The sequence below is a fragment of the Zonotrichia leucophrys genome, chromosome 11, assembly GCF_028769735.1.
Source record: "Zonotrichia leucophrys gambelii isolate GWCS_2022_RI chromosome 11, RI_Zleu_2.0, whole genome shotgun sequence".
Classification (NCBI taxonomy): domain Eukaryota; kingdom Metazoa; phylum Chordata; class Aves; order Passeriformes; family Passerellidae; genus Zonotrichia; species Zonotrichia leucophrys.
Genome location: NC_088181.1, coordinates 3,184,548 through 3,212,383, shown reverse-complemented (window position 1 = coordinate 3,212,383; position 27,836 = coordinate 3,184,548). Strand labels below are relative to the sequence as shown.

General features: G+C 45.1%; 1 protein-coding gene across 1 annotated transcript; it reads left to right on the top strand.

Annotated features, from left to right (window-relative positions):
* Positions 1-57: 57 nt before the first annotated feature.
* LOC135452714 (hepatocyte nuclear factor 4-beta-like) lies at positions 58-27,578 on the top strand. Its single transcript, XM_064723085.1, has 11 exons — positions 58-100; positions 707-888; positions 7,656-7,827; positions 9,703-9,797; positions 17,983-18,089; positions 19,063-19,218; positions 19,901-19,988; positions 20,815-20,967; positions 23,694-23,930; positions 25,399-25,524; positions 26,647-27,578. Exons 2-11 carry the CDS (start codon positions 774-776, stop codon positions 26,778-26,780), a joined length of 1,383 nt encoding a protein of 460 aa, XP_064579155.1. The 5' UTR covers positions 58-100; positions 707-773; the 3' UTR covers positions 26,781-27,578.
* Positions 27,579-27,836: the final 258 nt, after the last annotated feature.

Below are 27,836 nucleotides of genomic sequence, written 5' to 3'. Positions count from 1 at the left end.
ATTTGCCATGTTTGGAACCTTCCATGATGACAACTCACCAGCAGAGCCCAGAGGGAGCTCTGGGACACTGGGGCTGCCTGGAGTTGGGAGGAAGACACAGGTGAGAGGGATGGAGGGTGGTGGGTGGAAGTCGCCTCCTCCACCTCGCCTCTGCCTATGGAGCAGGGTGAGACCGTGTGTAGGGCATGACTGAAGCATCATTTCCCCCTTCCAGCAGCAACTCACGGTGTGAGCACTGTGTGTCTCATGGAAATAACTCAGGTTCTCCATGCTGACCTGCCTTAATGGTCCTCATTCGGTGGGACATTGATTTATTGTCCTCACCAGCCTCAAGTGACACCGTTTGCTCTTCCCCCAAGGGCTGGTAGGGCCAGCAAGGTGACAATTGGTGATTGGATGTGACCACTGTGCCCTGGGAGAGTGACACATGTGTGTGACGGCCTCTCCCCAGCCCTTCTCAAAATGTTTGTGCAGGAGCAGCCATAAATGCTGCTGTATTGACCCGAAGATGCAATCCAAGGCGTTTGAGCCTGGGCCTTATCTGCATCACCTTATCAGGAGCCAGAGAGCGAGATGCACCCCGGGAAGGGAGGGGACTGTGCCAGAGGGTTTGGCCTCGTCCCTTCTCTTCTGGCACGGGGAGGGACTGCGGGCAGAGCTGGGTAATGATTTGTCACCGCCAGGAGCGGGGTGTCTCTCTCTGCAGAGGAAACCTTGGCCGTGATTGACAGCGGGGCTGTTTCTGCCACTTCCCTCGCTGTTGTCAAGTAATAATGAAGCTTTGTCAGTCCATCATGGACATGGATATGCCAGATTATGTCGACTCCTTGGACTCCTCTTATACCATGCTGGAATTCGACAACCTCCGCGTGCTCCCCAACAACACCGGTGAGATTTTTATTCGTTTTCTCTTGAATAAGCTCCGCCACTTTTGCTGTAAAGCTGGACACAGAGGAAAGGCTGGTGGGAGGTATGGGGCAAAGGGTGGAAGGGGTAATATTTAAGCAGCTGACCTGTCAAAATCTGTTGCATCCATGGTGATGTTTGGGCTGAAACGTCACCCCTTCGCTTGCCGGTCCCGTTTTGGGTTATTCTTTTGGGTTATTCATTTCGTTGGCGGGCTGATTGTCATGCCCTGAAGAGCCCACCAGGTTTTGCAGGTCTTGGTAGATGTCTTCGTGGCATTCCCTGGGTTTACCTGCTGTATTGCTTAGGAGGGGAGTTATTACCAATATTTCTTGTTCAAATGTGTGGTTCATTCCCGTATACGACCTCCATTGATGTTTAATCCTCGGGAAAACATGTCGTCCCAAACAGCATTTGTCCATGAGCGTGTGCCTTGTTTAAGTTGGTCCTGGGAACTTGAATTGAGAAACAATATCCAAACCATTGCTAGCTTTGCATTCCTTTTCTGGCTACCAAGATGGTCCAAGAGTTTTTAGGGCACAAAGGACTTGGCTGGGAGGCGGGAGTGTTTATACGCCGACACTTCCGCTCGGTTCGCAGGAATAAAGCACTTTGTGTGGGATTTAATTTTTCTGCAGTCAAAATTACTCTGGCATAAAGTGAACTCCATCCTCTGAAATCAACTGCTCGCTGTGTAAAAATAAAGGGCATTTTGGTCATCTTTCAAGAAACCAATCGTGCAGCTGAATGAGATTCTGGCGTTAGTGATCCCTTCGGAGAGTTTTGGCAGGCTTTTAATTTGCTAAGAAGCTTAGTGAAATTAAGATGGGATTTTCACATTTGCTCATTAACTGGCTCATCAAAAGAAATCAGAGTTTCAGTAGGGATATCACCTACAATATAAAATGATTAGACTTATTATTGTAGGGCCTGGAGGGAGGTCAGGAGACAAGTAAAGTTAAAAGGCCCAAAGGAACCTGAATTTTAAATTGCCTGCTGTAAAGCTCTGGCTGTCTCCAAATCAAGTTTTTTCAATATATGTAATTTTTGTAAGCTCCAGCTAAACTGGATCTTATTTTTGCAGAAAGTTTTCCACCCCCTATCCTACTCCAGAAATGTCATTTAACACAGATGTTTTGCTTTGTCACTTCCCGTTGAACAAGAAGATATTTTCCACTTTTTGAAGCAGCACAAATTTCCCCGAAATTCAATATAATTTTGTAAACGAACCACCAGTGTCTGTTTGGGCTCTCTGTTGATTCATGCAGTAGAACTGACAGGTTGAGTTTTTTTCTGAACTTTATCGAACTCGGTATTGTGTTATTTGTTTAGCTGTTAATGACTAACCAGCTCTCTCGGGAAGTAGCTGCTTTGAAATTAGCTTGTTTGTCTTGGGTAAGTGTCCTTCCCTACCATTTGTAAAAATAACTTCAAAAAATACATGAAATGGCCATGCATGGAAATCTATTGCTGCCCAGCTGAGTTCAGTCCCCTAAGGTAATTCAAAATTACAGTTTCCTTGTGGCTTCAGAAACATTTAAAAATTTCTTAGAATCAAAAAACAACCTCATTTTAGGTACTTTTTATAACTATATTGGATTTTTTAAAGATTGCTTATATCTCTCCTAAGGTTCATCTGTATTTTCCTTACTGGATGATGACAGCTTTGCCCTCTATAAACATGAACAGGAAAGGATGAAATATTTATTTTGGTGAACTCAGTGCAGTTCCTTATTGTCTGGACAATTCCAAAAGTGAAAATTGGAATATTTTCAAATAAGGTCATGCTTTCTTGAAACCAACTCTTTCCTTCTTCAGAACATTATTTCATCAAAATTTTGGATGGAATAATTTTGTGGAGCACTTCCTGTGCTTAGATGTTCCTTCTTCATGAAGCTGCTATCATTCTGAGATTTGCCCAGATATGTAGTTTGGATTTTCCACCTTCAAATAGCTCATAATTTGGCAAATGTTTTAGGATTAATTCAAAATAAAGAAAAGAACACTTTATGGGGATGATATAAGAAATATGTAAGGTTTAAATAGAATGACAAAAGGAAAGGAGCAAAAATCACTACTAATTCTGTCTTTCCTATGTGACATATGTGTTGTAGCAGGATAAATTTTCCCATTTTGTACAAATTTGTTTCCTTCACCTTGGCTGGCACTACAACCCATATTCTCAGTTTTTATGTGTGGTTAATGGCCATTCCCTCACACTCCTGTCAGAGCTGTCTCATATTGGTGAAGATGTGAAACATTGCTGCAATGCAGCCCCAATTCTTCACTGGAGAGTTGAGGAGCACTCTCTGCCAGGGTGGTGCTCATTGTCCTCAGCCCCACACCCCACACTGATCCTCGGGGCCCTGGCACGAGGTTGGTGACATCTTTCCCAGTCTGACCCAGTTCAGAGCATGCAAAAGCCACCAGAGATGTTTTGGCAGTGATTTCCCATCCCTTGAGCCTGGAACAGCACCTTCATCATCGCTCCTCTAGGATGTGGGGTCACTAAATCACAGCTAGGTTTGATATCTCAAAAACTCCTCTGTTTGCTAAAAGCTGATGTGGAAAGAGGCTGCCCTGCACGTGGCCAGGGTTTAAACCCCCTCCTGCCCTACATTTGTGTGTACAGGTTTCACAATGCTGGCTTTGGCACCGAGTTTCCTTGTGTGTGTTCAAGCCCTAAACCCACATTTGCGATCTCTTCACATTCTAGCCCAGCACATGTAATCAGGGGATTTGTTAACTGCAAATTATGTGCACCAAAACTTGGATTTCCTGGTAGATAAAGGCCACCCTGGAAAGTATGGCATGACAATTCTCTTTTACAATGTGCATCTAAAAGAGCTGTAGCCAGTAAAGGAACTGAAAGGAAAAGCAGTGCAGGAGTCAGGTATGATGAGAACATCCTCAGTGTCATTTCTTATCACTGTAAAACTGGCATTATCATAGACAATGATTAACGTACAGAGGCAGTAGGTACCAAAAAATTTGTGTGCACTTCAGTTGTGAACTTGGCTGATCTCAAATCTGGGGAAGACACTGGGTGCTCTTCTCAGCCTTAGGGAGCTCCCAGTCTGCACACTGATTATATATAACTAAAAAATAATATAATATAATATAATATATATTATATTATAATATATATAAATATATATAATATATATTATAAATATATATAATATATATTCCATAATATAATATATATATAATATAATATAATATAATAATTATATGATATAATATAATAAAATATAATTTTATTTCTATATATTATATCTATAAACATATTTTTTATATTATATAAATATATAAATATATATATTTATATATTATATCTATTTATATATAATGCATATCATTATATATTTATTATTATATTATATTATATTATTATTTATTTATTTATTATTTATTTTTAATTACATATAACTCCAAAAATTTTAACACTATTTATTTTTATATATTGTATTACATATTAGATTTTAGTATATTTTAAATTATATATAACTAAAAAAAATTATATATAACTCAAAAACCAGCTTCAGATATTTCTGCCGGTGAAGTCGAGGGCAGCCCCAGTGAGGGGTCTGGCCACAAGCAGAGCCTCAGCTCAGCCTGGGAGCCACACAAAGTCAGGATGAGTTGTGGTCTCTTCCTGGAGAACAGAATTGAGTGCATTTCTGCAGTGGAGATTTCAAAGGCACCGTGGCACAGCACAGGAGCTGTTCAGGTTATCTCCCTGTGGCAGGCAGGGATGGAGCACAAAAAGCAGATTTCACAGGCAAGCAGGGGACTCTGCTGCCAGGGATCCTGGTCTTTCCCCACAGAAAAACCCAAATATTGGGGAGGTTTGGAAGCTGTGTTAAAATCACCTGGTGCCTGTGATATCAGCTGTGCTTTGCTCTTCTCTGAGCTAATTCTCATTTGGAGCCCATCATTAGCTGGTGGCAGGATTTTGTAATTAAAAATTGTGATCATAATTAACGTGCGTTCTGGTTTAGGGCTTTCCTTTTATTTGTTAAAATTTGTGTCCACATTCAGCCAATTCAGCTGGAAAGGACACGTGGCTCCCTCCCAGGGCTTGAACTTTTAGCTGTGGAGCTGCCCTAACCCAGAGCCACCCAGCTCACTGGTGATTTGTTTGGGCTTCCATGGATACACGTGAGGGCAAAATTTGGTTTGCTAATTTCCAAGGGCCCTCACACACAGTGCTGATGGTTCCCCTCCAGTAACACCTGGTTTAAGGCCAGATTATTAATTTATTCCTTATAACAGCAAGCAGATTCTCCCATCCTATATAAAAGGAAATCAAGTCTTTTCTGGTAAGTGAATACTTTCCAGCATCAGGAATATTTTGCAGTCTGGACCTGGATGAAGAGTCTGTTGGAGATCCAAACTATTTGACCTTGGCTTGATTCCTCTGAAGTCTAGAGAAAGCATGAGGGGAGTGAAGAGGAAATTGGCTGCCTTATCTTTATTTCGGTTGTGCAAATTTTTAAAATGGAATCCAACACAGTGCCTTTGTTTATGGTCATGTGCTCCTCCAAAAAATTGATGGAACAACAGATGCCCAAATATTCTGCAGTTATTGTCCAAGGAATATTCTGTATTGTTCATTTAATACTAAGTTATTAAGTAATATAAAATCAAAAATAATTGAAAAAAAAACCACCTAAAAAAATCAACCTAAATTGCCATTAAACACCTCTGACATAGGCAATGTTCCCAAAGGACCCAAGTGTCACTTCCTGACAAATGTCAGGGCTGGGAGAATCTCACACAGAGTTTGGGAAGAGGCAAACCTCAATCCCTGTCACTGTGACCCAGGAATGATTTTGGTGCTGTCGTTCTTTCTTGTCATGTTGTTCCCATCTTGGTGTAACCCACTTATTTATTCATCCACGCACCAGAAGGTGAATATGGACCAAAAGGGTTATTTTAGGAGGTGACAGGAAGTCTGAACTTTGCATTTGTGAAATCTTGGCTAAAAATGACTTAGTCTCAGCCTTAGCTAAGAAACTATCCAGTTTGTGAAAAACTAAAGCTTTGTTGGCTTTGCTATTTATTTTTTAGGGGGGAGGGGGGTTGATTACAATTTTTATTGCACAGCAAATACTTTCACTATGAATTTTTTTACATGTATTTACACACAAAAATAACCTTCTCTCACTCTCTCTCTGTATATATCCTGTGTGTGGATTACCCAGAGCTGTTTTTATGCATTATGGATTAGAAAACTCTCTCTAGGCAGATCAGGTGGCAATTCCTCCCCTTAGAGCAGTTTTCTCTAAGAAATTGCTAAGCTGAGCTTTCCCCACCTCTGTTGGGAGGATGTCCCATCCCAGAGACACATCAGGGTGTGCCTTGTCCCAGGGACTTCTCTGAGGTCACTGAGATGAGATGGGCTCCTCTGGAGCACAGAACATCCCAGAGATGTGATAAATTCATAAAATCACCCTGCAGCCAGTGCCAGGCTCTGCAAACAGATGGGGAGATACAAGCACTGCCAGCTGCCCTCCCTGCAAGGGTTTCCTGCCCTTTCCTTCCCCAAATAGGAGGATTGAGAGGGCAGCAGGTCTGATGGTTAGGGCAGAGGGAGAGGTTCCAGGGGGAGTTTTCAGCAGAGCTATTCCTGCCCCAAATGAGTGGGTGCAAACAGAGGACGTGACAGAGGGCGTTCATATCACCTAATTTTAGGTCCCTAATTTGGAAATCTGATCTTCCTGCACACCTCTGTTGCTTTCTAGTGGAAAGCAGTGAGCCTCTTCAGAGAGAATTTCAGAGCAGGGACCAGACTTAGAGCTGAAGTGATCCCTGTGGGAGCTGCTGTCTCTGCCTTCCAGCTGCAGAGGAGCTCTCAAGAGCAATCTTTGATCTTCAGCACCTCTGTCATGGACATGAAGCAGTTCATCCTTTCTGCCTCTGCTGTTTCTTCTCTGCATTCTATTTATTCAAGTTAATGAGCTTTTTATCCATTTTCTTCTGTGGAGACCAGCTTTGAACCATGTTCTCCAGGCATCTCATTGAGGAGGTGGCTCCCCATCCCTCAAAACCAAAAAAAATCACATGCAAGTGATGTTTCTTTATATCTCTCCAGGAAAGCAGTGATTAATGATATATTCTAAAGAGCAGTTTGGGCTATGCAGCTTGAAATCTCTCTGATCATTTAAGTGAAGAAAAACACCAATACCAGAAAGGAGCTGATCTTGGGAAGAGCATGACCATAAATTCGGAGGTTTCTGTGGTGGTGTTTGAGGGTCCCCAGGACGAGGGAAGAGATGAGAATCTTGACTTTATGTTTCAGAAGGCTGATATTATATTATATTATATTATTATATTATATTAATTTTATATTATATATATTATTATATTATATTATATTATATTTTATATTAATTATATTATATATTTATATTATATATATTATATTATATTACATTACATTACATTACTTATTATACATACTATACTTAAACCATACTAAAAGAATAGAAGAAGGAGACATTAGAAAGTTAGAAAGGAATGAATATTAAAATCTCATGACAGACTCAGTGAGTCTGGCACAGCTGGCTGTGATTGGCTATTAATTAAAAATAATTCACATGCTGAGTAAACAATTCTTTAAATCACATTTCAAAGCAGTAAAACATGGAGAAAAGATTTTGGCAAAGGGATTTTTCATGAAATATCACAGTGCCAGGTTTCCATGGCAGGGAGCTCTGACTGTCCCCATTCTGTGCCCACAGAGGCCATCGCGGCCGAGTCAGCAAACCCCAACCTGCTCCCCAACGGGGTCAGCTCCCTGTGCTCCATCTGTGGGGACAGAGCCACTGGCAAGCACTACGGGGCCTCCAGCTGTGATGGCTGCAAAGGCTTCTTCAGGAGGAGCGTCCGCAAGAACCACGTCTACTCCTGCAGGTACCGAATCTCAGCAATTAACAAAAAATCGATTTATGTGGGAAATGATTTGGGGTGGGGATCAGGGGTTTGTATCTCAAATGTCAAGTTGCTATGCTGTGAAGGCCACCAGTAGCACTGCAGTTTGATTTATAAGGAGAAAACTCAGTCCTATCTCTAAATTCAGTCCTATCTCTAAACTCAGCCCTATCTCATTTGGACCTTGGGACCATCTGTGGTGCATTGAGCAAATGTGCCATCACTGCTTTCCCTACGGGGTAAAATGAGGGAAAATCATAGACCTGAGAATGGAGGGAAACTCATAGTCCACAGAAAGGATAAGGTTGGAAAAGATCTTTGAGACCCTCCAGTCCAACCTAAAACCTGAGGTTTGACTGATGTGTAAAATACATAAATGCAGACACTGGGTGTGGAGTGACACCATGACCCCGTCACAGCACAGCAAGGGGAGGCCAAGGTGGCAAAGGACCAAAGCTCCAGAGATTTCATATTTCTTGTTTTTCCTGGTGAAGAACAGGCATCCAGGAATCTGTCACCTCCAAAGCCCTCTCACAGCTTCTTCATTCTTGTTTTGAAATACAATAAATTATGTACACTCACTTATCAGTGATGATTTTATGAATATTCTGAGAAATATGTGTGGACCAGAGATGATTCACATCCACTTTGGCACACAGGTATACATTTGAAAGGGTTTTTTTGCCAGGAGGAGGCTATAAATTATAAAGCTGCTATCTTGATTTGACCTTAGGAAAAATGATATTTATTTTAGCACAGGAGAAAGTGGAAAGAAATCCCAAACCTCAATACACTTAAGCCCTTCATCTCTAGTTAAAACCTGGAAGTTTTCTTTCTGTTCCAAAACTTTTCCTCCTCTAAGGGCATTCCAAATTTTTCCAATGCGAGCCACCCTACTTGTTTAAAATGTTCCTGGTGCCCTTATCACTCCAGGACATGGAAGACACCTGAGGTGACAGCAGTGTCCATCTGCACAATGCCCATCCCATGAGCTGTGGGAATTCTGCAGGAGGAGATGAACTCTGTAATGGTTTATTTGAAATTTCAGCTGTCGGTCTCCTGGGAGCAGAGTAGTTGCCTCTCCCCAGGAATCCATGAATCTCTGTGATATTTGGCAGCTCAGGGAAGATCCACAGCATTGAAGCCAAGCTTGTGTGCAAGCCCTTATTTGGTGAGCTCAGCCCAGCTCAGAGCTCTGCTTATGGCAGACGTGAATTCCTCTGAAAGTCTTTGGGCTTTTGTACCTTTGGCTTTTTCCCAGTCTGGGAAAGCGCCTCAGCTTTTACAGCCTGATGGTCCCACATCATCTCCTCTCTGCATGGAAGATTCCCCTTCCATTGTTTCACCCTCCATGGGGAGAGCTGCCAAGGCTGTGTGGGCCACCCCTGGAACAGCACAAGGGTTCCTAAATCCCCATGGAAAGGAGGAGGAATTGGGAGGCCATGGCCCTCAGAACAAGGCCGCAGGCCCAAAGGCCTTGTGGCCCTTAGCGCGTTTTGTTCTACGCAAATCGTAGAATAGTTAACAAGTGAAACCAGACAAACCCCAATGCCAAACACCAAAAAACTGTCTGGATGTGGGAGATGGAGCTCCTACAAAAGCACAACTGGAGTCATAGTTGTGTTTTTATGGCCAAACCCATCCCAATCCCTGCAGGGTGGGTGGTCTGAAGCTCCCAGCTGGAGGGAGCTGCGGTGGGGAAAAGGAGGAGCTGGGCCAAGCCAACACTGATTCAATCCATCTCTGGCAAACCTTTGACTCTTCTCTAGGATCATGCAGTGTGGAGCTCTGGGCCTGTATTTGGGGCTGCTCAGGGTGAGGACGTTGCTCCAAGTTGTATTTCCCATCTCCTCCCAGGTTCAACCGACAGTGTGTGATAGACAAAGACAAGAGGAACCAGTGCAGGTACTGCAGGCTGAAGAAATGCTTCAGAGCTGGCATGAAGAAAGAAGGTGGGTGCAAAGAGACATTTCCAGCCTTCCTGTTCCATTGCAGAGCATGGTGGGGAGCAGCAGCAGCACTGGCTGAGAGATGATCATTGTGGGTCACAGAGAGATATTTTTTGTTGCAGCTGTTTGCCATTTTATCTCCATTTCAGTGAGAGCCCAGTGACATTATTCACCTGTCCTGTGAGGCTGGTCTTTTAGTCCTGGGAAAGGGATGGGCCTTATTAGGTCTCTAAGTGCTTTACAACAGCAATTTCCTCTCTCCATACCCACTGGTGTGACCCCTAATCCCCCCTGTGCCAATCTCAGCGAGGATCTGCCACCTCCAATCTCATAAATGCCATCAGTTTGCTGCTTCAGATGGTGTGGTTGGCTCAGCTGATGCTCACGTAGCTGCATGCAAGGGCAAGGTACAGCCTGAAGGAGGGGGAGCCTCTCCTGCATGGCACAGGGCATGGGCAGAGCTCCAGCAGCAGGGTGACTCATGTGTACCCCACAGCTGACTCATGTACCCCAGCAGGGGACATGACTCAGAGCAAAACCCTTTGGTTGTTCTGCTGGAGACAAGGTGACTGTGGAGCCACCACCAGCACCAGCACTGAAGGACCAATCCCATACTGGCCAAGACTTTTTGTTGTACTTCCCATCATCTGTACTGAGGAGGAGTAGAGTTGTAGGTTTGGGTGCCAGTGACCAGCAGAATGTGCCTTTTCTATTGGAAATATTGTCATAGTGCCTAATGCTCTGCAAGAAAAAAAACCATTTCCATCAACCTGGGCCTACATGCAGCTTCCCTGGGGAAGTCTGGGATCTACCACAGCTCTTGTCCAGTTCTGCTCGCTGGGAGAGGGTGGATGATCCTGTTTTATTGTGATTGTCCTTGTCTACTGAGTGCCTGACAAACTGGGGGGCCCAACCCACCCAAGGTGCAGGTTCTTGGGTGATGGTATCACACTATTCACACTCTTTACCCTTTGTGCTGTTTCATACTCTTCAGTCTTCATTTGTGCTGTTTCCCAACCCGTTGGCAGCTAAAAGATGAGAGAGGTAGAAAGGAGCTTGAAAGTTTCTTTCCATGTCACCAATTTCACCCAAGGGGTGGAATTGTGGCCCCACTGAACCCAAGGGGAAATGTACTGTCGATTTCTGGTAATTCATAAGATTTTACTGGTGATTAAATGATCTTTCCCATGTTCTGACCATATGTTTTCCTGGAGAAAAAGGGTGTTTTGAAACCTGGCATAAATCATGGATGAAGCAAAAATGCCGACTGGTTTAATTTAGGAGAAATGGAGTAAATACAGCAGATGGAAAAACAAATAGTGCTCAAATTAATAAAGACAAAATTGAAGCTGATTTGGTCAGTTCTAGATGGGATCAAGCCAACTGCCAATGCAGCAAACTGCACTGCATGGAAAGGCTGAAATCTCGTTATCAGATCTATTCTTTGAGCTGAAGCATGATTTTTATTGGTTTTTATGGTAAAAGTTATAAAACCTTGGCTCATGCCTCCATCACTGAGTGCAGCTTGATGAGAGATGACTCATTTCAAGTTCCACATCGTCACATTCCTTGAAACTTTTTTATGAGTGCAGTCAGGTTGTGCGCTCGGAAAACGCGCCTGTGTTTGGCAAGGAAGATTTTTAAAGCACCTTGAGCAACTGCTGTGCAGAAATTCGCTTAGCTGACCAGAGCTCTGTCCCGAGCACATGTGCAGGACTGGGAAAGAAAAGTTCTTGCACAATTGTGTGCACAAAAAGAACACAGCTATTTGCTTTTGGGTGGTTCTAGATTAATATTAAACAGCATTGCGAAGCCTTAGGGAGAAGGAGAAGCCGTGTCTTGGATGGGGCACTATTGGAGTGGCCAAATATTTGTACAAAATCTTTTGGAGCGTGCAGGGGTTGGTCTGGGGAGATGGCAGTGATGATATCAATGCTGTGTGTCCCAGCACTGGCACAACCCTCTTTCCCTGGCACATTCCTTTGGGGCCAGCCCCAATAACGGCAGTCAGAGTTTCCAGGGTGTGGCAGTGGCATTGTTTATCCAGGCAGAGGGGAAGGAACTGGAAAGGATCCTTTTCCCAGGCTGGCTGTGACAATACACCCAGGGTGGGGTCACCCTCGCCGTGCCCCACTGACCCACTGCTCTGTGTCTGTGTGCTCAGCCTGGAGAACTTGCTGTTCCCTGGCAGAGCTAACTGATAAATGGGAATTTTGGATCCAGAGGGATTGTTTTTATTTTTTTTCTCCCCAGTCTTCATGTGTTGTAAGATGTGATGTGACACGTTTGGATATTTCTTTTTTTTTTTTCCCCTTTTGGAAACTTTTCTAGCGCATAAGGAATTGCAAGGAACTGTGCAGCCTGGTAGAAGGCAAATTTCTCTCCTAATATATAATACAAACACCTGAGCTACATGGTGACCAGATCTGCCTGGGGCTGCAGGATTTAAACTGTACTGGGGAAGTTTAGGTTAAATATTAGGAAAAGGTTCCTCCCCTAGAGGGTGATAGGGCACTGAACAGGCTCCCCAGGGAATGGTTGAGAAAATCACCTGTAGGATCTTTATATTGTCTTGTCTGTACAGCCTGAATTTGATCCTATTTTCAGGAAGGACCAAGATGCCCTCCACAAGAGGCTTTTGAACTGAGATGGGATCCAGGTTCCATCAGCACTAATGAGAGCAGGGAAGGGACAAAACTTGAGTCTTGTGGAAAGCCCAGTTCCCAGATTTCCTAGAAAACAGCTCACTCAGAATCACTCCTATACTAATTGCATTCTTGGTATCAATAATTCACTTTAATAACAACCATTTAATTTAGGATGAGGAGGGAGGGATAGCCTTGCCTGAACAAAAACCCCTCTATGTCCTAAACAGCTCTGTGATCAGGATCTAAGATTTCCACAGGAGATTCACTCCTTTATTCTTGTGTTGGGGCTGTGCCAGGGGGTGGTCTGGATGTTTTGGGCATTTTTGGCTGTTCCCCCGAGTTCCTCTGTTGGCTCAGAAGCTTTGATCTCTATTTTCTTGCACAATGCCACCAGACAGGGTTTTGGGTCACTGCAGCATCAGTGGCTGAGTAGAACACCAGGTACTCAAACACCCAAAGAAAACAGCAGGATTCTATTTTTAGCAGCTCCCTGAGATCATGTTTAACCTGGACTAAATCAGCAGGGTGTGATTCCTCAAGTGAGCTAGGTCATCTCCTCACATGGAGCTGAGTGCCTGAAAACCTGGAAGCCTTTTGAAAGGCCAGCACTGCACTGTCAGGATTCAGCTTGCTTTTGGTGGGAGAAAACAAAATGAGGGGTTAATATTTAACCTCTCATCCCCTTCAAAGTAATTTATGAATGTGAATGAACTTCTTTAGTTTTATACAGAAGTAAAAAAAAAAAATGTTATATCACTTATTGCTGCAACAGTAAGAAGGAGAGAGTGTTTGAGGGAGGGTTTGAGGCTGTTCTTTATTATTGTGAAATTGGACAGGTTTATAGGACAGTTTTATTAGTGCTTCACAGGGCCTCTATCTTGTTTCATACCTTTTGTTTGCACATTTCTTTTGCCAGCTTTCAGAATGCTGGGACTGCAGTTTATTGCAAAGAAGGATGGAAAAGATAAAGGATCTTCTTTACCTTCAGTAGTCATAAATCAGTCCACAAGCCCCTGAAAGGATTAAATGTACATGTACCATTGGGATTTATTTGCAAATAAAACACACCACACCTACAAAATCCGAGGTAGCTCAGGAAAAAAACAGATTATTTGTGGATATAAATTAATCAGGCAGCAGGAGGAGTAAATCTGTCGGTGAAGACAGGAACACTGGTGAGTGCAGCACGCAGGCACGGCCCTCCTCCTGCTCCCTCTGTGCCATTTATCACTGCATTTCCAACCCCACCAGCATTAACCGAGGCTGGTTTTAGTGGAATAATGATGGAAAGAGTAATTCCTGTGTAGACAAAGCTGGAATCTCCTCGTTTGCTGTGGAAAGTTACTGGTTTGCTGCTCTCCCAGCCAGTGCCTGTGACAGTGTCCACAGGGGTTTTCGGTTGAGGGAAGAGACAGAGATCTGAGTCCATATTTCAGAAGGCTAGATTTATTATTTTATGATATATATTACATTAAAACTATACTAAAAGAATAGAAAGAAAGGTTTCATCAGAAGGCTAGCTCAGCTAAGAATAGAAAGGAATGATAACAAAGGCAGCTATCTTGGACTCTCTGTCTGAGCCAGCTGACTGTGATTGGCCATTAATTAGAAACAACCACATGAGACCAACCACAGATGCACCTGTTGCATCCCATAGCAGCAGATAATCATTGTTTGCATTTTGTTCCTGAGGCCTCTCAGCTTCACAGGAGGAAAAATCCTAAGGAAAGGATTTTTCATAAAAAGATGTCTGCGACAAGTGCCTGTGCCCCATTTACTGCACTCCCTGGAGGTTCCTCATCCCAGGCAAGGCAGTGAGCACAAACAGTTTGGGAAGCAGGGGCTTGCTGCAATCCCACAGCCCCTGTGTGCTTGCCCAGAGCTGCAGGCAGAGTGTCCAGCCTTGCTCAGAGTGACAGAAAACCCTTCCGAGGGCTGCCCTGCGTCACAGGGAGCGTTTGTTTGTGTTCCCATCCCCTTCCCACTGCCAGGACATGCTGCAGCCAGGGACAAGTCCCTGGAGGGGGACACCAGCATCATTCTCCCCTCTCCCTGTGGGAAAGGCCAGCTTGGGGACACGCTGTCCCTGCCCAGCACCATCCTGGGGACTCTCTGTAGGGCTGGGTGGATCTTTGTGGTGTTTTCTGCCTTTGGGAATGTGCAGAGAAGGAAAAAAACAAAAAACAGGGAGCGAAGATTTTGCCAGGCACTTCTGGAAATAGCAGCCCCTGGGAGACAGAGGGATCCAGCACTGGGTTTTTAGTAATTCCTGCAGGTTTGTTGGATTTTATTGACAGCAAAGGCAAGATCCCAGCTGAGCCTGCACCCCCAGGGCTCTCCCCTCTCCCTGTGGGAAAGCCCAGCTTGGGGACACGCTGTCCCTGCCCAGCACCATCCTGGGGACTCTTGTCCCTTCTTGCAGGGCTGGGTGGCTCTTCATGGTGCTTTCTGCCTTTGGGAATGTGCAGAGAAGGGGAAAAAAAACCCAGGGAGCAAAGATTTTGCCAGGCACTTCTGGAAATAGCAGCCCCTGGGAGACAGAGGGATCCAGCACTGGGTTTTTAGTAATTCCTGCAGGTTTGTTGAGTTTTATTGACAGCAAAGGCAAGATCACAGCTGAGCCCAGCACCCCCAGGTCCCTGGAGCACTCCCACTGCCTCACCAGGAGTGACCTGTCCCTTCCCTTTCACAAACACAATAAATACAGCAATATAATCACTGCGCAGTAATAGATTAATTTTTGTGGCAGGTGAAACATTAACTCCCCTTTGTATCTAATTCCATCACATCTTGGGTGCTTTCAGAGATAACACCCCAATCACCTTGAGAAAGTCACTCTGTACCATCCACTTGCACTGGAAGATTGAGCTTATCAGAGCATGAGGGAAGCACTGAAATATGTGCCATAAAAAGACTGGGGAAAAAAACAGGCTGAGGCTTCTTAAAGGAGTCTGTCATGGGGACCAGGACTGCCTGGCACTGTAGGATTTACAGAAAATCAGATGTGTAGCTTGATTGGAAAGGCAAAACTTGTCCTTTTTCTTGGCAGAGAGGCCCACCCTGAGAGTACATGGGGGAGCATCTGATATAAATCCAGGTGTTTGGGGATTTTACAAAACAGTGATGACACAGATGGGGTCAAGCTTATTTCTCCTGAGATGCTGGCACTGACCTTTCTGGTCATGAAGTGCCAAGATTATGGTTTCTATAACCACCATCACCTTCAGGCTGACCCCTCATGTACAGGGCAACTCGTGCTGCTGTCTGAGCAGGGTTAGCAAAGCCTCCCAAAAGCTGCTTGTTCTCTAAATTGGTGACAAATTGCCTCTCTGTAGTGCCCACAGCCTGAAAATGCTCCAGGGATGTGTTTGTGCGTGGCACCTTTCAGAAACGGATGCAGGTACAAAGTCAGGCTGATCCTGACTGACAGCAAGGCTGAGCCCCAGATCTTGGAAAATAAACCCTGTTGATAAGGGGAGGCATTGATTTTTGTCACTGCTGCTTGTTTTGTGCCCTTTTGCTTTGTTGGCCCCTCATGAGAGGCTGGTTAGGAAAACAGAGCAGTGGTTGGACATGAGCTGGAAGGAAAAAACACCTTCCCTCAAACTGTGCAAAGCAATGCCCATGTTTTTCCTTAGTATGGTTTCCCAGGGATGAGTCCTGATGCCCTAAAACAAGACCCAGCAGTGGGGCAAAGACTCGAAAGAATGATGGCAAAATAACTTTGCTGATTCTGCAAAAAGGGGGAAAAATTGCTGGAAAAATCTTCTCAAAAGTGGCTATTTTGTAGTAGTGTTTCTGCACCCAAGGGGTTAAAGCACAGAGTGAGTCGTGCTTTGGCAGCTCTGTTTGAGTCATTTTACCCCAAATAAAGTGAAATGTGTCTGGGATTGCTGCATGGAGGAGGGAGAGGGATGCGCTGCCCTATCACCACATGCTGAATCCTGCTCCCTCTGCTTCAGGGATGTGACAAATGCCTCTCTGAGCTGTTGTAGCCAAGATCTGGGAGCTGCCAGGAGAACGCTGAGTGTGCTCAGGCTCCTTCCCCAGCCCTGAGCTGCTGGACAGAGGCAGGAGGGCTTGGGGGAGAAACCAGCACTGAGACCAGCTTGGGTTAAACTGAAATTCCCTTTTATGTTTTTTCTCTGCTGCTGTTTCACTTGATGGCTGCAGTGGAGGTGAGTCAGCTCTCAGAGGCTGCTGCAAAAATAAATGCTGAAGTGCAATCCCTGCCTTCTGTTCCCTGTGCAGGGCTGATGGAGCACGATGGATGTGGCTGGTGCTTCAGGGGGAAGGATGCTTTAAAGGGTGGAATGGGCCTCAAAAATCAGTGGGTTTTTCCCAATTCACCATGGCATGTCCAGCTCTGGGTTGATCTTCACTCTGCTGTGGTCCCTGCAGTGTCACCAGGGTCTGTGGTGTTGCTGTTTCAGGACTCTGAGCTGGTTTCCAGCAGGGATTTGCAGCAGCAGAGCTGGTGACAAACCCTGGCTTGGCGCTGTCTTCATGTGTCACAGGCTGGCTGAAATCAGCTGTGTGATGGGCAACACTGAGGGAATGGTTTTAAGAGGGATTTAAATTTCCTTTTCTTTGAGCTTCCTCCATGCAGTGACTCTTTTTGTTCCCCACGAATGTCCCCTAGGGTCACCAGCTCAGGGGCAGGGGACACTCCAAGGCTGCTCTGAGGTGGCATCAGGGGATGCTTTCCCAGCCCTGCCATGAGGTGAGGTGCAGCCCCAGGGGCTGTGTCAGGAGCTCAGCACAGAGCCCTCAGGGCAGCCATGGCACAAAGGGGCACAAAGGCCAGGGCTCCAGCACTGCCAGGTGGAGAGAGGTGACCCAAACCCCCAAATTCCCCCTGAGCTGCATCAAATCCAGTAGGACCAGCAAATCCCCCATGGGTGCTGCTCTGACCCCCAAATGGCCTCATCTCCCTCTTGTGCTTGGTTTTCTCCCTCTGGAGTGGCATTTTCCCTCCCCAGAGCCTGTTTATTCCAAATCCAGCCACAGTGGAGGGTCTTGAAGGAGCAAAGCCCCATCCACTCCTGTGAGGGACCACAAGGAGCAGCAGCCACTGCTTGGGGCAGATTTCTTACTGACACAACCACTGGGATTTTCTTACACAACCATTGGGATTTTCTCACTGGAAATACCATTGGGGTTTTCTTACACAACCATTGGGATTTTCTCACACAATCATTGAGATTTTCTCACTCACACAACCATTGGGATTTTCTCACACAATCATTGAGATTTTCTCACTCACACAGCCATTGGGATTTTCTCACACAAGCACTGGGATTTTCTCACTGCCACAAGAACTGAGAATTTCTCACTCACACAACCATTGGGATTTTCTCACTGGCACAAACACTGGGATTTTCTTACACAGCCAGTGGGATTTTCTCACCGGCAAAACCATTGGGATTTTCTTACACAACCATTGGGATTTTCTCACTGGCAAAACCATTGGGGTTTTCTCACACAAGCACTGGGAGTTTCTCACTGCCACAAGCCCCTCTCTCTGTCTCTCCTTCCAGCCGTGCAGAACGAGCGTGACAGGATCAGCATCCGCAGGAGCAGCTATGAGGACAATGGCTCTCTGTCCATCAACATCCTCACCCAGGCTGAGGCCATGGCACAGCAGGTAGGACACGTGGGGACAGCCCCTCCAAACGGGACCATGGCCCTCAGCAATCCCAGCCTGCTAAACCAGCCAGGGCTGGATGGCTTTTCTGCCCTTGGATGGCTCCTGCACAAACCCACAGGGAAGAAAATGTAAAATATCCAAAAGCAGAAAGGAAAAAATCCATTATCAAGGCCATACATCCCTCAGGGAGCAGGTGCACCTTTGGTGGGAGATGGAAAGCTGAAATTCCAAGGGCTGAGGGATGTTACAGAGCCCAGGTCCCCTCTTCCCCTGGCCTAAATTGTTGCTGCACCCCTAAAATCTCACTGCATACTCAGAATTTTATCCTTCCTCACTGCTGCCTGTCCTGCTCTGAATATAATATTCCAGTCATGGTTGATTGTATCTTTGCACATAACTTCTTTATCAGGGCAGAAAAATAATGTGAGTAAATCCACTGGGCTTCAGCCGACGCTGATTGCTTTTTTATTTCACGCCCCACCATTAATTTCACCCTGAGTCTCCTTTAAATTCTTATGCAAATACCCTTTCCCCACTGAAACACAGGGCCCAGATGTTGCACATTACATGCAGCAATGAGCCCACTTCCTTTTCAAGAATTATTGGTTTTAACCCTCTCCCTGCCACGGAGAGATCAAAAAAGCAGTTTTGTGTCGCTGAGAGCAACTTGGGGGAGCAAAGTTGGATGCATTTCATGCATTTGGCTGGCAGGAGGGATTGGTGGGAAGCTGAGACACGGTGCTGCTGAGATGGGAATGTTGATTTTTGTCCTGGAGAGCGGGGAAGGAGGCTGAGGAGGGCTGGGTGTGTGTTGGGACTGAGCACCACCTCGTGGAAGCTGCTCCATGGGCTGAGCGCAAAGTGCCCAACCACAACGGGAGCACCTCCCCAGGGATGAGCCCTTGCTGTGGAGGGGGATAAAACAGCGTTGTACTGGGGCAGACACAGCCAAAACCGGTTTTTCTTTCAGTATTTACCCCTGAGCCCGGTGCACAGCGCAGACATTGCCATGAAGAAGATTGCCACCATCAACGACGTGTGTGAATCCATGAAACAGCAGCTCCTGGTGCTGGTGGAATGGGCAAAATACATCCCAGCCTTCTGTGAGCTCCCCCTCGACGACCAGGTAAAAACCAATGGTCCTTCCCAGTAAATCCAGTGCCTTTGAAAGGAATTCCCAGCTGGGCTCTCACGGGAGAATCTGGCATTAACATGCAGATCACCCTCTGCAGAGAACAAACAAGAGGAAAGAAGGACCAGTTAAAAATAACTTCAGTAGCCAAAGTCCCTCAAAATATAGATTTGGTCAGTCCAACCTACAAAAGATCCAGTTAAAAAATTCTGATTGTGTCAGGCTGCTGCAGTTCTGAATCACAGGGCAGTTCTGATTTTGCCTTTAGTGGTACCTGATAATTGAATATAGAATCTGATTATTTCCAAAGAACTCAAATTGCTCAGCAGTTTTGATTTTTCCTTTACTGGTACCTGATAATTGAATATAGAATCTGATTATTTCCTAAGAACTAATTGCTCAGCAATTGATTTTCTTACTGTACTAATAATTGAATATAGAATCTGATTATTTCCTAAGAACGCAAATTACTTAAAGACCCTCTTTGCTCTTTTAGTTGAAAACAGCTTCTCCTTTAGTTTGCCACAAATGTAGCACTTCTTAAAATGAACATACACTGATATTTTCTAGCCCTGAACAGAACTTTATCTGTAGATCTGCCAGACCTAAGCAAATTGAACAGCTCAGCACTCCATCCTCTGGTTTTCCAATGGAATCTCATTTCTGTCTCCTCCAGGTTGCCTTGCTCAGAGCCCACGCAGGGGAACATCTGCTCCTCGGGGTGGCCAAGAGGTCCATACCATACACTGATTTCCTGCTGTTAGGTAAGGCAGTGAAACACACTCCTGATTTTATAATTCACCCCTCCCAGGTCATTCCCAAGCACTGTGCACCCCTGAAACCCCCTCTGCACTCCTGGGCTGCACATCTGGGTGGAGACACAGTGCTGGAGTAAAAAGGGAACAAGTAAATTCACTGGGATTTTTGTAACTGTTCCCTCAATGCTTCGAAATTGTGGATGAGAAATCCCCAGGATTTAAATGGTATCTCAAATTGGGTGGTCTTGGTTGTGTACCTGAAATTGCCAAGGTCCAAGCAATGAGGTATTTGGGTATAGATACTTGGAAACTTATCAGAAATGTCTATTAAAAGTTACAGTGCAAATAGGTGTTTCATTTTTAGAGGAAAAAGAATATTATTTATTATTTATTATTTATTATTTATTATTTATTATTTATTATTTATTATTTATTATTTATTAGGAAAATAGGTGTTTTCCACCACAGGTGGGATTGTTCTCAGAAAAATGGGAATACTGACCCTAAAAGCTTCACATTAAGGAAAAGAGAGAGGGATAACTTTGTGTGAGAAAAGAAAACCAAAAATGAAGCAGTGCAGCACTGCTTACAAACAGATGCTCGATGTAACACAGGGCAAAGCAGAGCAGAACACGGAGCAGGCTGAGAGCACAGTGTGGGTGAGATAAATGAGCACCAGGGGATGAGATCTGGGCCTTGCTTCTCTCTCAGATCAGATTATAAAACTGCAGGCTGGAAACTGCTGCAAACAGCACTGGGAGTATCAGGGAACTGCTGGATGAGAGCAGAGCTGGAGCCAAAACCTGATGGGGAATTCCTCTTGTGTTCCCAGGGAATGATTTCATCATCCCAATGCACTGCCCAGAGCTGGAAATCGCTCGTGTGGCCACCAGAATCTTGGACGAGTTGGTGAAGCCCCTGCGGGACATCCAGATCGACGACAACGAGTACGCCTGCCTGAAAGCCATCATCTTCTTTGACCCAGGTGAGATTCCCTCTCAGGGCTTGCACAGCAGCTGGGGGCTCTCCAAAATCCTGGAAAACCCCTTGGAAGCTGCTCTCCATCCCAGGCTGCCCGTGCTGTAATGGGCAGTGCTCAGTAGTGCAGGTTTAAGGTAGAAATGAGCAATTCCTGAGTGTGAATTCCAGCCAGGCTGATGTGCAAGGCCCTGGAGGAGTTTGGCTGCTGCAGGAGCTTGGTTTTGGGAAAGCCCATCAGCCTGAAATGCAGATGATCATTAAGGACATACATGCCTGCATTAATTATGTATAATAAGCAGAGAGAGCCAAACAAGCAGCATTGTGGAGAGTCCAGAGAGCACCATCAGAAACCACAGAGAGCTGGGCTGCTCAGAGTGCCCAGAAATATCAGGGATGTGCTAATGGATCTTGCTGGAAGCCTGCAGCAACCCAGGGCAGGGCTGATCCACAGGATGGAGATCAGGGAAATACAGAGAAAAAGCAGTTTGTTTTCAAGCTTTGCTGTGTTTATTCCAGAAGCACAGGGGGCTCTGACTTGGCCCAGGTTCCAGTGGGTATCTCCCTGGAGCTCAGGGAGATGGTGGGAGAACAATCCCAAGCCCAGACAATGCCCTTTTGTCTTTTAGCATGGAGAAATCAGAGTATCATCCATTAATTATTTGGGTTTTTTTGCTGTATTCGCTGATTCAAAATCAAGATCTAGGAGTTTCAGGAACATCATGAGCTTTGGCTCACCAAAGCCTGCTGTGAACAGAGGAGGGATCAAACTGATTTTGACAAATTACCTTTCATCAAACCAATTTTGACAAATTACCTTCTCAGCTGATCAGTGTGCAGCTTTAGATCAATGTGACAACGAGGTGCTGAGGTTTCAGCTGGAAGGAGGGAGTGTGAGGTGAAGCTCATCCGCGCTAACGAGCAGGAATGTCCTCAGAGCTTGGCGCTGACACACAATCATTTGTTAACCACTTTATCTAATCTCTTGGCACTGCATTCCCCAAAATGTGGTGCCTGTGGATTCCTTGCAGACAGTGAAGGAAATGGGGCAGTGATCCAGAAATCTCAGGTTTAGATAGCAGCAGAGGCAGGAGTGGGAGGCTGCAAATGCCAGCACTTCACCCGACCCAGGGACAGATTTATTTGCTTAAGATGGACAAGTGGTCCTTGAAAAAAAGGATTGACCACAGGTCAAAGGCAGGAGAGCAAGACAAGAACCTGATGCTGCAGTGAGTGTAATCACAACATACAGGCACGATTTAGTGGTGGCAGTTGTGACTCAAAGTTTTCAGGGGAAAATTCCAGGCTGTTTCCTTGGAAGGATAAATATTTTAACTTCTAAATTTTTCCCCTTCGCTAATGGCTGTAGGCAGACACATCCATGTGGAGCAAGCTCCTATTTTCTTACAGTTTCCCTTTAAAGTCTCCTCAAATTACTGTTTCTCCTCCAATTACTGTTTCCCTCCAATTCCCCTCACTGTTTCCCTGTTCCATGTGAGATGTGCAGCAATGGCAGCCCAGCCTGCCAGCTGATCTTGGACACTCAGAGCATCACTGCCTTCTCATCCTTTTCCTGCAAACAGCCTGCCTGTGAGAAGTGATACCCACTTCCAAAAATTTAGCAAGGTTTATTAAAACCTTATCAAAAATACAACAGAAGACAGATAGACTTTTCTCTATTCAATTGAATAGAGAAAATATTATGCTGCCAGGAACAGAGGATCTTTCCCACCATGTGCTCACCCACACAATGGAAGCTTCACCTTTTAACCTTTTAGTCCCTCCCAAAGTTCTGTCCATCAAATCCTTCATGTCCAGTGGTGGAGATCACTTCCTTAAATTCTGAATGGAGGTCAGCTGTTGCCATAGTAACGAGCCAACCCTCCCAAATGTCCCAAACCCAGGCCACCCCCTGATAACAACACAAGGCAGTAAAACATAGCTATAAATATATAAAACTTTACTTAACACATATACAGGATATTTCCCTTTTTAATTGTGAGAGCCAACCATCCCATTACTCACTATCCCACTGCCTGACAGGCCAACATCTGCCTGTACAGGTGTCCTGGGGTGACCTTGTGATGCTTGTATCCCCATTTGTGTGTTCTGTTTATGCTGGATATCATGTTCTGTGCCGTCAAGACTGGCTCTGAAGAGCAAATGTTTTGGTTTGGGTTTTGTTATCAGCCTGCTCCCCCACAGCTGGCGGGCCACAGAGACAGGGCAGTACATGGTGCTGCTTTTCCTTTTTGCTTTTCTCCTGCTTTTTGCTTCTGCTCATCAGTTAGTTTAGCTAAGCAGTCCAAATTTTTCCCTGGACTGTTTTTCCTTTCCCTTTTTTGGAACCACTTGTGCCTGCTCCGGACTGGGACCTGGGAAACACTGAGAGTTTGCACCTTGTGGCTGCAGCAGCTGCCCCAGCACAGGATGGACTGATAACAGAATGACCACTCCCAACAGAGACTTTCTGAATATGTCATCTTTTTCAGAGTGGTGTCATCCTGTATTGTTAATTTTGTGTGCTGGGGGTGCTTTGCCTGTTAAATAAACAGGTTATTTCCACTTCTCTCTGAGGAAACTGGCTGTGGGGAGGGGCTGTATGGGTTTGCTTTCTGGAGGCTTTCCCCCAAATTTGCCCTAAATCAGAACACACGAATGGCAATACAAGCATCATAACCTCACGCTAGGACAACAGGGCAGCAATTTTAACCGCATTTCCCCCTGTTCCAGACTGCAGAGGGCTGAGCGAGCCGGGCAAGGTGAAGAACATGCGCTTCCAGGTGCAGGTGAACCTGGAGGATTACATCAACGACCGCCAGTACGACTCGCGGGGCCGCTTCAGCGACATCCTGCTGCTGCTGCCGCCCCTGCAGAGCATCACCTGGCAGATGATCGAGCAGGTGCAGTTTGTGAAGCTCTTTGGAGTGGCCAGGATCGACAGCTTGCTGCAGGAGATGCTGCTGGGAGGTAGGGATGGGGGATTTCCTGGGGTGGTTGGAAGGAAATGATTGAAGCTGATTCCGTGTTCTTAAAAGGCTAAATTATTCTGATATATGATATGATATGATATGATACATGATATGACATGATATGACATGATATGACATGATATGATATGACATCACAATACATTACATTATATTGCATTATATTAATGCATTATTTATTATTCATAATTACATTATATTATTCATATCATTATATTAATATGCATAATTATTATTATAATTAATATTTATATTACTATATTATAATAATTATATTAATTATAATTATTCATACAATAATTATATTATATAATTATATAATTATTAATTTATAATTAATATTTATATTAACTATATTAATATAATTATATTAATTATATTATGCTACATTGCATTATATTATATTACATTACATTACATTCCTTTATTATATATTGTGCTATACTAAAACTATACTAAAGAATAGAGAAAGGATACAGAAGGCTACAAAGAATGATGATGAAAATTTGTGACTCTCTCCAGAGTCCCAACACAGCTGGACCATTATTGGTCATTAAGTCAAAACAATTCACATGTTGGATCAACAATCTCCAAACACATTCCAAAGCAGCAGAACACAGGACAAGCAAATCAGATAATTAATGTTTTCATTTTTCTCTGAGGCTTCTCAGCTTCCCAGTAGAAGAAATCCTGAGTCCTGGGTTGGACTCAGTCTTGAAGGTCTCTTCCAACCTGGTCATTCTGTGAATTCTGTGAGGATGGAGGGAAAGGGTTTTAAGCTAAAAGAGAAAAGGTTTAGGTGTGATGTTGGGAAAAAATTCTTTGCTGTGAGGATGGGAAGGGTGCCCAGAGCAGCTGTGGCTGCCCCTGGATCCCTGGAATTGTCCAAGGCCAGGTTGGATGGGGCTTGGAGGAACCTGGGACAGTGGGTGGCATCCCTGCCCATGGCATGGGTTGAAATGAGATGAGCTTTGAGATCCTTTCCAACCAAAACCATTTGATGAATTGTAGCTTGAAGGATCCTTCTCACTCCAATCCAACCCCAGAGCCAATTCTTTCCAGTCTAGCTCTGGAAATCTGGTGAGATTCTCAGCAAAGAATGCTCTCTGTGGTGTGGGACTCAACTCAGGCCTCCAACCTGAGGCAGTTGAGGGAAGACAACACATCTTTTGTTGGAAATGTGTAAAAGTTATAACTTTAGGGGAAATCCAGATAAGAGCAGCACTTGGGACACAGCCCAGGCAGCTGGAGAGCAGCTGAAAGCCCAGACATCCCAAGGGGCTGCTCCTGCACAGCCAGAGGCTGAGAGCAGGGGAAGGAAGCAAGGATGAGCCATTAACCTTCACCCACAGAGGTCTTCCACATCCTCTGCATGAAAAAGATTTAGCCCAGAGCATCTTGTGGGGAACTATGCCAGGAATGAAGTCTCTTCCCAATCCCACCTGCAGGAACCTCTGCTGATCTCCAGTACCAGTCAGCACCTCCCAACCTCAACCAGAATCACTGCCTGGAACCACTGCCAGGACATGTCCTGCAAAGCAACATGACCTCTGTGATCCACACTGCTCCAGACCGTACGTCTCTCTTTTTCTGTTATTTACAGACCATTTTTACATTATTTACAGCCCATTTTTACAATATTTACATTATTAGTGTCAGCATAGCCGAGGAACTGGGCAGCAGACACAGCTCATATTTAATTATTTATTTAAAATTTTATTTATTTTAAAAAAGTTTATTATTTTAAAAGTTTATTTATTTATTTATTTAAAATTTTATTTCTTTTTTAACAGTTTATTTATTTAAAAAGTTTATTTAAAATTAATTTAAGTTCTTTAAGTTTATTGAAGTAAATGTAAGTTTAGTTTAGTTCTTTATTTATATGTGTTTAAATCTTACTCTGGAATCAGAGCTCACAGCCCCCCTGGCTGACTTCTTTCCATGATTCCAAAGAGAAATTAGGATTTTTAATGGTAGCATGACCCAGGTGGGTTTTGAGATGTTACTAAAACAACACAAGGCTAAAAAAAAGGGCTAGAAATCAAGACTGAGTGTTTCTCAGGATTTGGCAGCACTGGGAGATGCCACAATAGAGGACAGATGGTTCTTTATGGCAGGAGTTCCCTGTGGCTGCTGCCAAACAACAGGACCTGAATGCAAGCCCATCCTCAATCACCCTGGGCACTGCTGGGGGTGGGTTAAGGCATTTATCCCCTGCAGGACCAGGCTGTGGAAAAAGGAAAGTAGAACAGGAGGTGGAATTTAACAACCACAATGTCCTGTACTCACAGTCTCCCTCCCTCTGCCAGTCACACTCCTGTGGTGTATTTGTGTACTTAGTGTATTTTGCTGTTTCTCAGCTACACAAATGTTGGCATCATGTGTTTTAAGTGGCTTTTATTTAGTTTTTAAGCCCCTTTCCAGCAAAGGAGATTAGAGGAGGTACAGTGGGGCTGCAGGCTCCTCTCTGACAAGGAGATGAAGGATTGAGGAGCACTTGGGGGCATTCCCCAAGTGCAAAACCCTGAGGAGAACTGGCCATGCCTGCCAGTCACCCTGTGCCTCCTCACACACCAGGAAAGAAGGGCGTGCCAGGATCCCCCAAGCTCCTGCTCCTGGCTTTGTAGGATGGTTTGCTGCTTTCCATTGAACAGCATCCAAGTCCACGTTAATTCTGTTTGTTTTCTCTCCCACAGCCTCTCCTGAGACATCCCTTCCATCTCCCTCTGCCAGCACAGGCAGTGAAGACTATAAGCTAGGCTCTAGCGCAGGGCCCAGCACCGTGGTGCAGCTGCTGCCTCACACAGCCATGTCCAAGCAGGAGATTTGATAGGGAGAGGAGGAAGGAGGAGCTGGGAGCTCGGTGGGATCCGTGCTGACAGTGAACAGGGCCCTTTCTCTTTGCAGAGCCCAAGCACAGCTCGCCCCTGCCCGCAGCCGCTGCTCCCGCCCTTCCCCGCCCGTGAGCCCGGCACAGGCACGGCCTGCAGAGGAGCCCCAGCACGGAATTCCCACCAGGAACACCCCCTGGCACAAGGATTGGGGTGGTGCCCTCCTCAGCAGGGCCAGGACTGGCAGCTCTTTGGGTTGTCAGGGGTTGTGGCCATGGCCTGTGACCCTTCGCTGTCCCCGTCAGTCCCAGAGCCTTGCACAGCTCCTGGTAGCCCTGTGTGCACAAAGCAGGGCCTCCATTGGGATTAAAAGGTCTATTCCAGCATAAATTCAATTAATTGCACTCCCATTTCTCCTGTTAAGCTTTAGGAAAAAGTATCATCACAATCCTTTGAAGGCTAAGGCCTTATTCCACCCACAGGGGCCTTGTCCCAGTAGGGCAGTCCCTTAATGCTGTCCAGTTCTTTTTTATGATCAGGAATGCCAACATTTTGCTATTTTCCCTAATTTCCAGTATATCCAGAGTCCATTTGTGAGCCAGTGGACGGACTGGCTCTCAAATGCATGGCTAAGGAGTGGGGAGGTGCCTTCCTCAGCAGGGCCAGGACTGGCAGCTCTTTGGGTTGTCAGGGGTTGTGACCATGGCCTGTGACCCTTCGCTGTCCCCATCAGTCCCAGAGCCTTGCACAGCTCCTGTGTGCACAGAGCAGGGCCTCCATTGGGATTAAAAGGTCTATTCCAGCATAAATTCAATTAATTGCACTCCCATTTCTCCTGTTAAGCTGTAAGAAAAATATCATCACAATCCTTTTGAAGGCCAAGGCCTTATTCCACTCACAGAGGCCTTAGCCCCTTAATGCTGCCCAGTTCTTTTTTATGATCAGAAATGCCAACATTTTGCTATTTTCCATAATTTCCAGTATATCCAGAGTCCATTTGTGAGCCAGTGGATGGACTGACTCTCAAATGCATGGCTAAGGAGTGGGGAGGTGCC